This window comes from Anguilla rostrata, chromosome 5 (assembly GCF_018555375.3).
Source record: "Anguilla rostrata isolate EN2019 chromosome 5, ASM1855537v3, whole genome shotgun sequence".
Lineage (NCBI taxonomy): Eukaryota > Metazoa > Chordata > Actinopteri > Anguilliformes > Anguillidae > Anguilla > Anguilla rostrata.
The window spans coordinates 41,503,275-41,519,042 of record NC_057937.1 but is presented as its reverse complement, the minus strand read 5'-3'; the positions used below and the strand labels follow the sequence as shown (position 1 = coordinate 41,519,042).

At 41.9% G+C, this 15,768-nt stretch overlaps 1 protein-coding gene across 2 annotated transcripts; it reads left to right on the top strand.

Moving 5' to 3' along the window:
- Window positions 1-274: 274 nt before the first annotated feature.
- Window positions 275-12,757, top strand: LOC135255294 (G1/S-specific cyclin-D1). 2 transcript variants are annotated; one of them, XM_064336266.1, is made up of 6 exons: window positions 275-416; window positions 977-1,338; window positions 2,775-2,990; window positions 3,463-3,622; window positions 6,895-7,043; window positions 8,941-12,757. In XM_064336266.1, the coding sequence occupies exons 2-6, from the start codon at window positions 1,144-1,146 to the stop codon at window positions 9,094-9,096; spliced, it is 876 nt and encodes a 291-aa protein (XP_064192336.1). In that variant the 5' UTR covers window positions 275-416; window positions 977-1,143; the 3' UTR covers window positions 9,097-12,757. The 2 variants fall into 2 exon arrangements, with proteins under 2 accessions (XP_064192336.1, XP_064192335.1); XM_064336265.1 differs by lacking the exon at window positions 275-416 and having other exon boundaries at window positions 862-1,338.
- The last annotated feature ends 3,011 nt before the right edge of the window (window positions 12,758-15,768 follow it).

The window sequence follows — 15,768 nt, the reverse complement described above, 5'->3', positions numbered from 1 at the left end:
AAGTTAGTCCCATTGGTTTAAAGTAATTTCGGTTTCTTTCCAAATTGGGCAGATGGAGCTGGGGTTCCTCTAAAATATTGACTTTACCACTAACTTTAGCCATTATTGCTACACTAAAAAGGAAGTTCTGCACATTTTGTGTCGGAGTAACAGTAGACAATTTGTCCTATGCAAAATTTAACTATTTAAAAACCCAACATGTCTTTACGTAGTAGCCCACTGCCGTTGTGTAGGCTAATAGGCTATCGCACATGCAGATGTACAGACATGCATATTCGCAATTTCTCTATGAAACGCCTAAATGATTTTTCACGTTTTGCTGCATTTCCGTGTTTGTTTTCCATTATGGGCTTGCAAATAATGTGTACGGCAATATATCTGTCTCAAGGATCCAGAGAATAAATATGAAAGTAAAGGTAATCTTTAAAGCTGTAATGTCATGTATCGTTGGTGTTAAGTACAAAGTCTTGCCTACTTATTGAAATATATATATATGCAGTGTGTATTATTAAATAGTATCGATGCTACTTGAAAGCTTTAGAGCTTCAAAGTTTTTAATAAAAACTTAAGCTACATATTGATGTCCTGCCATATGTACAGATATGCACTTAAAGCACATTTATAAAGGCTATGGGTAGTTCTGTGCAGCAAATGAAAAAGCTTTCCTAATGGAAATTTTCTTGCAGATGACAATATCGTCAATGTGCCTCGTATACCGCCCCCATCAGCCCCCTCGCAATACACAAGCATATCCCCTAGCAGGCCCGCCGCCACCACGAGAAAAAGACCTCCCATCATTGCCATATCTAAGCAATGTTCTGGCGGCGATGGGAAGGACTAGAAAAACGTGTGGGATAGCTCTTTAAGACTAATACCCTCCTCCCTGTGGCCTCTCTCTCTCTCTCTCTCTCTCTCTCTCACTCTCTCTCTCTCTCTCTCTCATGCTCGCTTTGCTTTGATCTTCCCTTAACAACAGTAACGTCATAGCAGAGAGCTCTTAAGAAGAGTTTTGTCTGGAAGAGCGAAGTCCTGGAACCTCCAGAGGGCACACACAGCAGTAGCAACGCACAGCATCCGCGGAACTTTTGCAGAGCGTTCCCTCTGAATCCTTCGAAAGCCCAAAGCTCCAGCTGCCCAAAAGACATGGAACCCCAGCTGCTGTGCTGTGAAGTGGAGATCAGAAGAGCTTACCAAGACGCTAACCTGCTCACTGACAGAGTGCTACAGACAATGCTAAAAGCAGAAGACACTTACCTCCCCTCTGCAAATTACTTCAAATGTGTCCAGAAAGAAATTGTGCCTTACATGAGGAAAATTGTTGCCACATGGATGCTTGAGGTTTGTGTTTTTGAAAAAAAAAATACAACAAAACAAAAAATGTATTTGGCTACGCGTAATAATTCTCCATGATTCTGCCTCCTGACATTTCTCGCTGTGCCCTTTGGACCCGTTTTAATGTATTGGAAATATAGTTTTTCATGTAACACTGCTACAACTCGGGCAGCCACTTCATAATTTTCATGAAGTGTTGTTTGGGCACACGCATATACTCTTAGTCGTACTGTTTTAGTCATTAATGACTTCTGCCTTGAATGTTTATCTGCCGTTGTACCATTAGCATTGTTACAGCGTAAAATGTATTCCTGGCGTTTGCATTGTGCTGTTGTTACTTATTTGTTTGTCTCATAAAACAGTTTTGCAATATTATTTTTTGTTTCTTTACCTTGCCTGGAAGCTTAGAAAAATGTTTTTTTATTATTATTTTATTTTAAATCAATGTACACGTATGCAGTGCAACTCGTGCCAGTAATATGCGCCATCTTTGTTCTCGTGTGATAAAGTATTTAATATTGTAGAAAAATCTGTAATAATCGATTTACTGGCATTTATGTAATTTATGCACCGAATAGTCCTTATTTCAGTCACTCTTAAAATTATACGGCGATTTGGAAAATAAAACGTTTTATTTCTGTTGATAAAGTTTAGTTATAGCTCAACAAACGCAGTTTACGTACTGAGTTTCTACAGATCGCTTCAGAAATATGGTAAATATTATTAAACTGGCCCACTGGACTCTGATAGAATTTATACAGCGTGGAAGTACACATGTTTTGCAACATTTACATGTCGGTTATGTTCATATTATGCTTGTCTGTATATTTTTTATTAATTTTTGAAGTTGCGTGTCATGAGGAGATCTAAATGTCGCATGGTCCCTGCGAATAAGCGGGGTCTTTTTATTTAAGTTATTTTTACTCATTATTTACGTAAATATTCGGAGTGTCGTGACATTATGCAATAAAGCATACACCAATTGACATTTTCATGTAATTTTCAACTACTGTAACAATTTTAAAATATTTTTAAATATTTTTTGAAAAGATGACGAACTATAAAATTCTTCCCGATTCTTGAACTGGACGCCACCTTTGTGCTTGAGAAAGCATGGCTAGGGAGAAAAAGGCGAAAAACTCTTTTGATAATTTTGGTACAACTTACTGCAGTTAATGCATTTTTTCAAAGGTTTATTCTAGGCCTATTTTTTATACCTGATTATTATATACAATAGGTAGCCTAATGTATGCATTGCGTTTTATCAATAAAGAGTTGCGTATTTTTGTTGAGTTCATAGCAACAATGATTTGCTATATTTATTTCTCTCTTGTATATTGTAGCCTATGTATAATGCAAAAAGTTAAAGAACGTATATGCACTTGCGTTGTTTTAATTAGTTTTGTGCAAGATCTTTAAAGGTGTTTTCTTTTTGATAACAGGTCTGCGAGGAACAGAAATGCGAAGAGGAGGTCTTTCCTTTGGCTATGAATTATTTGGACAGATTTTTGTCTGTGGAACCCACAAAGAAAACCAGACTACAACTACTGGGAGCAACCTGCATGTTTTTGGCCTCCAAAATGAAGGAAACTATCCCGCTAACGGCAGAGAAACTGTGCATATACACCGACAATTCCATCCGACCCAGCGAATTATTGGTAAATTGACTTATGAATAAGTGTTCTCTTAAACAACTTCGCATATGCACTTTTGCATATTATATTTCATAATATCATCACAAATTTTCACTTTAAAGTGCCCTGTGGGTTTTTTTTTTTAATTTTTTTGGTTATGTATGGGTGGGGGCACGTGTTGCATAACATTTTGGAATTATAGTTTAAATTAGGGTATTATTTGGTGGTCAACACACTCACTGGTTAAAAACGTGCCTGTCTTTGTTGATATTTGTATTTATAAAACTAATCATAACTTGAGAGTTTTAAGAGACTTCCTTAATTGGACTGTAGCCTACTGCTGCCCACTCATTTAGAGTGCAGTGTACCATATTTAAAACCGCAGAGCGACACTACCCTCTAGCGGTGTAAATGTGTATTTGTATGGGTACTGATTTTTCTTCTTTGTAATGTAAGCAGCTGTGCTCACTCTGTTCTTTCTTCCTCTTTCCTGCAGCAAATGGAACTACTAGCATTGAATAAACTGAAATGGGATCTAGCCTCTGTAACTCCCCATGATTTCATTGAACATTTCCTCTCCAAACTGCCCATCCACCAGGACACCAAGCAAATTCTACGCAAGCACGCCCAGACATTCGTGGCTCTGTGTGCAACAGGTATGCATGGGAGTCACCTGGCCATCTGCTAACGCTGCTGCCCCCTGGTGCGCGATGGGGAGCGTTCTGTCCTCTTTTGTCTCTGCCATCATTGGCTTTTGTGCAGGGCAAATGACTTAGGGTGATGTTGTGTGTTTCCCCTGAGATGTAGGAGTGGATTACTAAAAAAAAAAGGTTCTGAAAGGTAAGCAATTCAATTGATATTCACCAAGGAAATGTCAGTTTCCTTTGGCTTGAAGTGTGTGTACAATGGCATGATTTGTTGTGTATTACTTAGTAGTTGTAAAAATAAGTTCTGGCTATTCCATTTCTTGCTGTGTATCTTTTCATTTCAACTTTTTTCAAAGGATTTACATTCATGTGTGTGCTGGATTGCAATGGTGGTTATCACATTTTCCATACATCTCCATTTTACCTCCACATTTACCTCTGTATTGCTGCTGTGGTCCTGAGTTACGAGTTGGTCTTGAGTTGTGTGTTATGCCGCCTGATCATGAAGTAGAACGTTGCCATCACCCCTTGCAAGCCCTTGTGCAATCCTCATTATCCATTGTAGTGTGCAGCATATATGAAATTTACTCTTTGTTCATTGTACAACGACAAGTTTAATAAAAGTGGATGAAGGTCTAATTACAGTATGAGGTATTGCAGGAATTCTACCGCTAGGCGCAGCAGTTTTCTTGTTCATTTGACTGTAAAGGCAGAGTAAATTGGGGGCAGTTAAGTATCTTATCTGCCCTTCTTCCTTGTTGTCTTTAAGTTAATAATGGCAGACAGAAGCAGTGGGGGGGTGGTGTGGGGGGGGGTGGTCCGTCCTCATTGCGTTGCGTTCGGTGGGCGCGTCTTATCATTGCCGGGCCCTGCGGCTCACAGCGTGGCAGTGCCCTGTGGCCCCGGGACGGGGCCCTTTGACGTCCTAAAAGCAGATGAAAGGGGCTTAGAAAGGCATTCGGTCAGAGCGCGCGGCGGCGCACTGCGCCCGTTTCCACTCCTTCACAAATCCTCTAAGCCCCAGCCGAAGGCCGGCGAGTGGAAGCCTTGCTTCTGGGAGCGGGAGGAATTTCACTCAAGGTGATCTGAAGGAGCATTCCTCCTGTGCAGCTTTTGAATCCCCCCCCCCCATCCTCCTTTTCTGAGAGGAGTGAATTTGCGCGAAGGAAGTTCCTTTGTGCCGCGGCGGGTCAGAGGGAAAGCTTCGCTTGTGGTGCTGCTCGGAGTTAACACTTAATTGAGGGGAAAGGAGCGTGCTCTGGCAGGGCCCTGTCGCACACTGTCTGTGGCTTAGAGAGAAAGGGTCAGTCCTGGGGAGGGGGGCTGTGGGGGGGGGGGCTGCAATTGAAGGAGGACAGGAGAGAAAACCTGAGCTTTAATGAATGGCGAAAGTTGGTGTGAAGCAGAGCTGAGGTTTTTAATTACAAGAGAGGCTGCACAAAGCCACACAGGCAAATTAGGACCAGTCGTATTGCAGCCGGGTGGGAGGGTGGGGTGGGGGGGGTGGGGGGGGGAGGGGTGAGGGGGAGTGAGAGGGAGAGAGAAAAAATTCTGCATTGTGATAAAAACACTAAATTAAAGAAAAGTGTTTTTATGCATTATTTACTTTCTTTGTTTGACTGAAGAATCCCTTCCTAATTCTCAGAAGTAAATAAAGAAAGGCTATTAGCCTTACTGGGAGAGGGAGCCGCAGCACCCCTGGCTGTATGGAATGTGGCAGGGTAGCCTAGCCTCAGGCGTAGTGCATAGGCAACTACAGAATTACATTGTCCCTTAGATAGGTTTATTTATATGGCTGTTTTTAATGTTCTTCATTGTTATTTGTTAATTAGCACCCTGTCCCCTTCTTATTGTTAATTGTATTATTATTGTATGCTTTGGTAGTGTAATGCCTTACTGATGGTCATGACAATAGTTTAATTGAAATGAGATGCATTTATAGAGAGAGAGTACATACTCTCAGTACAGTTCCTGTATTTCTGTTTTTGTTGTTGGGTGAACTATGACCCTGGTATGCAGCCAGTTTCAACCAGTTGTACCTTTAGCCTCCAAAACCAAATGTTGCTTTCATTTACGTCAATGAAACATTAGCAGTCCAGAAGGAGGGGGCATATGTGCTTCGCCTCCCCAGTGAGGCAGCCAAACAGTCCGGCCTCACTAGGGGCCACCGCAGCTCATGCCCTCCCCCTTTTTGGGAGGGGCATTGTATAGGTTATCAGGGATGTGGGCTAAGCCAAAGAGGGCCTCCATAGCCTTTGTGTTAGGTCTAGTTCATCTGACCACCCACTCCCTTCTCTTTGGGCTCTTGGCAGCTTAGGGTGGGCCAACAGCAACCAACAATGGTGCCACCATCTTTTCCTGTGGGCAGAGGGGACATCCAATTACAATCTTCTAGTGCCTCATAATTAATATTCGGAAATAAATGGTTGACACAGTAGTTAAATCTGTGTTGTTTATTGACTTGGGCCAAGCTATGGCTCAATAACAAACCACTGGAGATCTTTAAGAATGAACATAGCAGGATTGTGGTAGGAGTGTGTAGAGGCTCATTTGATCCTTGATGATGGGAAGTGGGGTTTGGGAGTGCAGTGTCATCAAACAATGCCTGAAATGTTACTAGATCCCATGCATGTGTCTCTTGGATGTTTTTTTTTCATGTTTGTTTTTAAGGATTTAAAGTCTTGGTGGTATATTTTGTAAATCCAAGTATGATAGATGTATGCATGCCTGTGTTCATTCTTGTGTGTGCATGCAGACGAGCGTGCGAGTATGTGTGCATGTATGTGTATATGGCGTGTGTGTGTGTGTGTGTGCGTGTGTGTGTGTGTGTGTGTATGTGGGAGCTGCAGTGGAAAACATTGAATGAGCTAACATGTTAATTGGAGAGTCATCCAGGACCTACATTACAGGCCCCTGGAATCAGGCTATCCCACAGCTGGTCAGCACAGTGTGACTACAGAATGCTCCCAATTGTTCCACATTCCTCTCAGGCCTACCATTATGCAGCCGTACCACATGATATGAGCCCCCACCTCCCCCTCCCTCACCCACAACCACCCACGTCCCACACTTTAAAGCAGTAAATGAGTAGAGAAAGGTCCTTTGACTTCTACTCACTTTTGTCTTGGACCCAGCACTCCTTCATGTCTTTTGCATTGTGCTGTCCACTGGTGAGGCTCCTCCAAGACTGTGTATGTGCGCGTGTGTGTGTGTGTGTTATCAGATGCCTTGTGGCTGGGTCTCATCGCTCGCTCTCTTTTCCGTGTGTTTCCCCGTTTCAGACGTCAAATTCATCGCCAGCCCTCCTTCCATGATCGCGGCCGGCAGCGCGGCGGCCGCCTTCGAGGGCCTCCGTCTCAAAAGCACAGACAGCGCGCTGTCGTCCCGGAACCTCACCGAGTTCTTAGCGCGGATCATCAAGAGCGACCCGGTACGTCACCAAGCCTCCTTGTGTATTCACAAAAAAACGAATCGCTAACAAAGGCTATAAGTCCACCCGCTATTTTACATACGTACCTTGTGTGAGATGTACCAAATTCTCCACTTTTCTGTGGTAAAAGAGTGGCCTCCAGCTAGCAGAGAGGCTACCAGGGTGAAAGGCAGCCCCTTTCCGATTTTTGTCTCATGACCATATTTTGTTTTATTATTCGGGGGCTGGATGGAGGGGCAGGGTGGCTGTGTATTGCCAGCTTTTAGAACAGTCACTGTGCTGGAAGACAGTAGATGAGGCCCAGCAGGTTGCCAGATCATGAAAATGTGGCCAGTCAATGGGTCGGTGAGAGGAGATTCCAATGCGATCATCCGCATTAGAATGGCTGTGTTCAAAATCTGTGATGACACCCCTGCCTCTTTGTTTCGCGGCTTGGAAGCAGGAGGCTAGGCTCTTGTTGGCTTTTAGAGGGGGTGTGGGGGGGTGGTGAGGGGGGTGCGAGAAAAAGCAAGGAGAATGGGGAGAGTGCCAGAACGCATGCAAATACTTGTGTCGATGAGGGCGACCTCTTGTTCATCAAAGTCTGTCGACATTTGGGACAATGTGTGTAAAGAGGGGGGCACTCCCCCCAGTAATGGGTGGTTGAAGGGTGGGGGCAGTCATAAAGGACCAACAGGTTGGAGCTGTGGAATCTGTTCTCAACGCATGCCAGGGTTTGCTACAGAAGGCTGGTATATGCAGGAAGAATTCAATTATTCCCGAGTAACTATAACTTAAGCAATATGTATATACATGTATATATATTATAATGCCAATTTGACATTGTTGACTACATGACTAAATCCAGAAATATCAATGTTTAAGGCTTACTTCTCAGATAGTATCCTCAAAGTTTAAACAACAAGAGGACTTTTGTGAAAGTTAAAAAGGCCATTTGATTATAACTTTTTTAAGCCTTATTTTGACATCGGCAGGGATCCAGTTTCCTGTCGGCCCTTTGATCCTGGGTAATTAGAGTCCAAATCATTAGAATTAGGTCCCTGAGGGCAATCCTTACCCAGCCTGAATAGAGCCATCCCTCTTATCCTACAGCCAGTGAATTGCTTTACCTTCCATTGTTTTGGGGCCAGGAATTTGCTGGAGCAGATTGGGTTTCTGGCCTTTCATGGGGCATTGTCTTCTTCCTAATCCTCCCACACAGAAGCACAGCGGCTTCATGTGCTCACATTGTTCCTCTACTGGTCAGCTACACACGTTGAGAGCAGAAGCTCTCATCAGATTTTATACCTACCAATCTACATATCTATATCTATGTCTGCGCAGCCACGTAGATATATTTCTATATGTGTGTACCCATAGAATTAAGGGTATATTAAAAGTATTTGAGCATAATAGCTTGAAATGTTTTTTGTATTAGGGGCTTTAACTTCCTCACCGCCCTCACAGCATAAACAGCATCATAGTGCACTGAAAAATGAGGAATAGAAGAACTGACAAAGCACCGGTGAATAGTGTCCACTTTTGAAGCCAGAGTGAAAGAATGCAGTAGGCCTCTGGCCTTTCCTCCACGCTGGCCCATTCACAGTCAGTCATGCGAATGCTAACTCTTCTGAGGGGCCACGTCTCCTGCCCCAGTGGCTTCTGGGACTGGGGCCTTACAGAGGTCAGGGAGATGTCGGACAACGGCTCTGCACTGGCTGGCCCGTGATGTTATTTGTAAATTTGCAGCGGTGGACTGTACCTAACTTGTGGTGTGGTGTGGTGTGGTGTTGTAGTTTAATCACCAGAGGGTCGTTGGCTTGGTTATGTGGGGGACTGTGTTCAGAAAAGTAATTTTACACACTCTCTCTCTCCCTCATTCTCTCTCTCTCTCTCAATCTCTCTCTCTCATACACAGGATTGTCTTAGGGCATGTCAAGAGCAGATCGAGTCCTTACTGGAGACCAGCCTTCGGCAGGCCCAGCAGCACAACGTTTCCTCGGAAACCAAGACCGTGGAAGAGGAGGTGGACCTCTCCTGTACTCCCACAGACGTGAGGGACGTGAATATTTGAGCAGTCCGTCAGGCGCGGGGGGGTCCCGCCCCGGCGGGACCGCCACGGAGAACTCTTCAGGAAGAGGATCTTGTTGCCCCGGCAACTGCCCAACACACACGCTATCACAGTCACCCACCGGCGCGCACGGCCCCGGCGAAGCAGCGCCGTCAATCGTGACGCTCCGTTTTGCCCGGAGGGCCCGCGCTGAAGAAGGGATGGAGGATTTGCTTCTTTTCATCGCCATCGCCATCGCCATCACTCTCCCTTCCCTTTGGCCTGTGGATAAAAAAAAAAAACGATAATGAAATTGCCCTAATTTTCTTTTAAATAACAGTACAACTTTATTGAAAAAAAGATTTAAAAAAAAACAATATTCGTGCAACTTACAATATGCCACACAAAAAAATGACATTTACACCAGAATTTTGTTTTCCATTTTAGAGACTTTGTGCCTATAAGTTTATCGGGCAGGAAAGTGGGTTGATGCCATACTTCAGCATGTCAAACCATTTTTAAAATGAGAAGAGGTTTGTTGTTTTCCTGCTTGCTTAGATAGTACATTGTTACACTTCTAAAAAATCCCTTTGTTTTGCAGTCTAGGCCTCTGTGTTATCTGCTTGCTCGTGCGTTTGGTCACTTTATTACATTGTTGTCTAGACTATTTAAAATTCACTGTCCTTAGTGTTTGTCCTCTTCAGGTTTGAAATGGTATTGTAACTCTATAGCATATTCTTGTTTAGCATACGTCATTATATGTTATTCCTTTGATGGCTGTGGATTACTAGTGCTTTTTGCTTGTAAAAATGTAACCATTAACACTGCCTGTGTGAGACAGACTTCACCCACTCGTTCGAATCTTATGTATTTTAGTGGTGTTTGACTGCTACCTATAATTTACTCTGTACAGCAGCCAGCAGCTAGGCACGAGACAATAAGCTGACTTATCATTAAGCTTCGATCCACAGCCTGGCTTTGTAGAAATCATTTCTGTCTTATTTTCTAATACCATTCCATTTAAAAGCACTTTCAGTCAGTTAACGCAGCGCTGGCTATTTTGACAACCATGCAGGACGTTCAGAGAGAAAAATGGAATGGTTTAGGAGTAACGGCAGGCTTGCCTCTGCGCCATGGAGCAGGTCTCTCTTTCACTATGGTGTTATCTGGAGAAAGCTGCTGGGAAGCCCGACATAACCGGTGCATGCTTAGGACCAGTCACAGTGTTCTGGGCTCACCTGTTATTTCCTTAATGTCGAAAACAAGATTACACACACACACAACGCCGTCCCCACAAGTCGGGGCAGTGTGTGTACAACCGAGGGCACAGCTTTGTATTTCCTATTGCCTGAATTGCATTGGAAGCTTAAGCGTTTGCAACACTAAAGTGTGTAATTTATAGTTATATTAAAGACTAATGACTATTTATTGCAAAATGCTCTCCTCTCAAGGCCAGTACAAAGAATGAAAGGATGCTTAGTTCTTCTTTAAATGATTATTTGAACCTGCTAATCATATGATCGTTTGCAAACTGTTATAGGACAGGGTTTGTTTAATGCAATGAGAGCTTCACGTTGCTGGGCCCTACTTAAGAGAGGTATTAGAAAATGTACAATAAAACCGCATAGTTAGTCATTGTACAGAAACTGGTGTACTTGGGGTGGGGGAAAAGGGTAAAGGAAAAAATAATTTTTCGATGTGTTTTCCCAACCTTCAAAATTAAAAACTTTAATGTGGCTAAAAGAGGATTTTTGCACAAACTTGGAAGATGTTATTTTTGTCATATTTCTAGAGAGAAGTGTTTGGGGTTAAGCTGGAGGGGAAAAAACCGTTGAAGTTGCTGAGGGGAGGAGATGGTGTGGCGTAAGCGCATTGCTGCCGAATCAAGGTGTTGATTGTACAATGAGAATAAAAATGGGAGTGTACTCTCCTCATATTGAGCTGCTATGGAGATATTCCCAGCAAAGTATGATGACTTTTAAATGAAAAATGGAAAAAAAAATGAAAAAAAGAAAAAACAATGCTTTTTTTCTTGTATCTAAGTGTTTTTTGCTGCTATTTGTGGATCATTTTTATTACAATGTCAATATACTGCCATGTAATAGATTTTAATTTTCTCATAGAAAATTGTGATTTTATTGACATCTTTGTTTTTTGTAGTTTTTTTATGTGATCAGTTTTTACTTAATGTGATTTCTGCGCTATTCCAAAAAAAAAGGAAAAAAAGAAAAAAAAGTGAAAATAGACAAAGGTTCCTGTTTTTTTTCACGATACCTCATTCAACAGTCAAGACTTATTGTTAATGTAGTCTGGGTTATTTGCTTTTATTTTTAATTCTATTTTATTTTTGTTTATTCAGTGCCTGATAATTCTGTCTTCAGCTGCAAATTAAATGCATTTATCATTATCCAAATGGGTCCTGCAGGGAGAGAACAGGGAGTGTGGATTGAAACTGGTGCCATAGCAAACCTGATTATATAACTCTTTGAGTTTTAAACTGTTTCATTGAAAGAGACTGTATTCCCCCATATTAGGCCATTGAAGGCCCCCCCCTTTATATTTATAAAGCTTTTGTACAAATTCAAAGCAGGTATGATGGGACTTGTAAATGCCATGTCTACTTCTAAAGCCATAGTATGTTTTTGTGATAGTAACTTAACACAGTAATGTACCTGATGTGGTCTTGTCTTCAATGCAGGTGGCCAGGGACATGGCATTTGTAACTGAGTGTATTTTACTGCACAATAAATTTGAAGTAGATTCCATCAATACCACCACTATTTCTTTTTCTCCCTCCTATTTGAGAACGTCGTTTTTCTGTCGGCGAATTTTCCTTTCAAGGGGCGTCCAGTGTTTGTTTAGAGAGATCAGTGCAGAGGGAAGAGTTATAAGTATGTGTTTCAGTCCTCCAACTGGTGAGAGAAAAACTTTCACAAGCAAGCTAGGTTCCTGCTTTGCCAGCAGGAGTCCAGTAAACCACAGATAAGGTGCTGCTATACGTTTTGCTAGAAAGGGCAGAAAAATGATGGAACAGTCTGACTGCTTGTAAAGCTGTTATTTAAGTTGGGACCCAGGGGGACCTGAATATTTAATTTTCGGTCCAGGAACAAGAATATTTCTTACCTCAAGAAAAAAAAAAAGTTAAAAAACAATATCTGTGACACCTGTTTATTGAAAAAAAACTGTCAATAAGAAAACATGACTCTTTCAGTGTTCTGTATGTCCATCTTGTGAAAGAGAAAAAAGAGAACAAATCATGGTTCACGTGTTAAATGTGGCAATATGGCCCCTCTTGGCCCAAAATCACTGAGGGACACTGCGTAATCAAACTAGTCTTCACATCCCTAATGAATAGTCAGCAGTTTAACTTCACTTATGGTATGTTGACTGGGCTGCAGTCCTCTTTGAGGCTATGTTGCTCTGTGCCGTTGTCCAGGAACTGAGTTTGAAGGCCAAAGGTTGACTGCAGATCTAAGATGCAACATAACTCATAAATCATTCGCTTTTTTTATTTTATTTTATTTTATTTTATTTTATTTTATTTTATTTTATTTTATTTTATTTTATTTTTTTTTTTACAGTCGCTGGTCTTAAATGCACAACATTTGACTTACAGACCTGTATTGAACATGTTTGAAATGTTGGCATAAAACAGAATTAAAAATTAAAATTCGAAAAACCATCATCTATCCATCTCCTGTGATTCTGTATCACATTGTTCACACTGTTGCATAGTTTCTTTTTATATGCAGTACATCATTTAAGGACATTTAGATTTTAGAGGTCATATCAATTTAAGACACAAACTCACATATGCACATGCGCGCACACACACACACACACACACACACACACACAGTAGATAAATTGAGAGGATTTTACTTATCATGTTACTTTAATCAAACTTGGAGAAACATAACATTTATAGTACTTCACTAGATATATCTGCATTATTTAGTACATGATTCTGTAGACTTTAGGTAGGTGGGTCTTACATAAAAGCATAACAAGCATTTATATATATATATATATATATTTGTGTGTGTATATATATATATATATATATATATATGTGTGTGTGTGTATATATTTGTGTGTGTATATATATATATATATATATATACACACTTTGGGTGGGGGGCAGGTATTCTGTGTGTGTCGGGAGTGATGGAGGGGGGTTAAGTGCTAGCATGTGTGTGTGTGCGCATGTGTGTGACACAGTATACAATGTTTTGTTATGCAAGGAATGCCTTTGATCAAAGGTTTCTGTAAAAAAAAAAAAGAAAAAGGCTGGAACCCTAATCCGTTCCCACAGACCAGCGAACGTGAGCTGGACGGCGAGTGGACAAAGGGACAGGGAACACTGCACCGTCGAAAAGCCCTGCTGACTCACAGCCCGTCCACCCCGCGGGTCCCGCCGGACTGTTTGTGTTTGGCAGGAGGAGAAACCCAACACTTTGCGCTGCGGCTCTAGCACTTTCATTAAAGGCTTCCTTGACCGCCGTGTTGGGGGGTTGGACTCCAATAAAGAGATAAATGGCCAGCACTCGTAAAAAAAGAATACTTTCTTTATTTTGTGCTACGGACATGTTTTGCCATTCTTGTACTCTTGCATTAGTCAGTGTAGCGTGTGGGTGTCACAAGGCCAGTCAGTTCTTAAAAATTTGGACTGTTTTCAGTGGACTTGCTACCCACAGGGATTGGAGCCCTGGTGACAGACGTCCAACACATTTCCCTTTTTGGTGATTCAACACATTCCTTCACAAACGCGGCGCACAGTTTAAACACTGAAACCTCAGTTATGCTTGTCCATCACGAGACAGCTCCACCTTGTTTCTTGACTATGGCTTGTTAGATGTGTTCAAATCAGGCTTGCAACATTACACATATTCAGCTGCTAATCTTTCGATGATGATTAGTAGAGGTGGCTCTTAAGTGCTCAGGTGGAACAATACATTGCAAATAAAGTGGGTGTCCAATTTCTGAAGTGCGATGACTCTACCCAGTAGAATATTTGTTGTGCTGTGAAATGCATTTATGTTTTACCTTCATTTTTGAATGCCATTTTGAATGGCATGTTTGAGGCAATTGAAAGGCATTTCTAAACGAAAAAAAACTTTTTTAAATGTCAAAAGAAAGTCATACCTCCTCTGAGACATGCTGATGTCACAATGGTACAATTAATGCGATCAATGTATATGATTGTTGTAATAGGTATTAATAATTTTACTAATTTCTCCTCTTTTGTTACTTATATACATTGTTCAATACTTGACTGTACATCGTAGAGAAAGTGCATGGAAACAGTATCAATAACTTGAATTATATTTTCCCATTTTCTTATAATAAATTGTAAAAATGGAGGGATGACCTTGATAATCTGAAACTATAGATCGAGGAATCTTTTATTCTCTTATTCATGTCGGTGTGACTTGATAGGCTTCATTTATGTGTAAAGGGAATATCAACTTTCTAAATTTTATGTGGCATTCACAATACGCAAAAGCAGAGCAACTCAGGGGATGCATAAAAACTCATATTAGATGTAATGGGTTAACTTTTGTTATTTTAAAGTCGGCTACACCTCTTATACCTTCCTCTGACCATATTGCTTAACACTGTTTGTGTATTGGTGAATAATATAGACAATCACCTTGCATGGCTGCCTTTTAAAGTTGGTGTGTGAGTGTGTGTGTGAATGGGTGAATGAGAGGCATCAATTGTAAAGCGCTTTGGATAAAAGCACTATATAAATGCAGTCCATTTACCATTTACCATTTACCATTTACCATTTATAATGAAATTATCTGAATCAGAATCTACATCATGCACCATTGCTGATTACAACCTACACAGTTGGTGATTGCATAACAGGGGAAATAACAGTTTAAACATGTTTTCAGAAAACTCTGGGTCCTTCACTCCAAGGACTGACATCATTCCATTTACTTCAGAAGAATATATAGACAAATTAGATTTAGTGAAGTATTACTTTGATGGAAAACCAACACAAGTACTTCAGAAGTCATACCTCATTGCTCTTAAACAATATGTCCATTATGCTTGTGAAACTATATTTTGATATTTTTTTCTATATTGCTATTACTGAAATGACAGTAGGAAGCCCTGTGTAATGCATGAACTCCCAAACCTGTCAGATAGGCCTATTGGCTCTAAGCAACAGGGAAGGAGCTCAAAGTATTTCACGAGGTCCTGCCAATGACAGGGGCGGCAGGGATACGATGCTCTCGGACTCTGTGATCACAGCGGCTGCGGTTTTAGGAGGCAGGGTCGACATTGCTCCCGGACGCGCCAAAAAAAGGGGGGGGGGGGGCGAGAAGGACCCGGCGAGACGCATGACTCCCAGACCGCGGCGGCCTGAGCGGCTTCGCCGAGGACCTCTCCTCCCGCCCGTGACCGCAGATCACCCTTCCCCGCCGCCCCGAGGCACCGCGCAGCGTCCTTACACGCTGCTTTAGCGAAAGATAAATCGGCAGTCACCCAGGAGCACCGGTATTCAGCCCCGCTCAATGGCCTTTGTAATAGATTGCGCCTTGTGCTAGCCAGTCCTTGTGTCTCGGCCTCTGATGTGGCTCGGTTTTTTGGTTGTTTGTGTTTAAAAGGGGCTTGCACATTTATCATTGCCAGGCACAACACTACTGAGGTGGGGGGTTGGTGGTGGGGGGTGGGGGTGTG

Coding starts and splice junctions, on each gene's coding strand:
- LOC135255294 (XM_064336266.1), top strand. CDS start 1,144: ATGGAACCCCAGCTGCTGTGCTGTGAAGTGGAGATCAGAAGAGCTTAC. Junction 3,623..6,894: donor CGTGGCTCTGTGTGCAACAG/GTATGCATGGGA, acceptor TCCCCGTTTCAG/ACGTCAAATTCATCGCCAGC. Junction 7,044..8,940: donor GGATCATCAAGAGCGACCCG/GTACGTCACCAA, acceptor TCTCATACACAG/GATTGTCTTAGGGCATGTCA.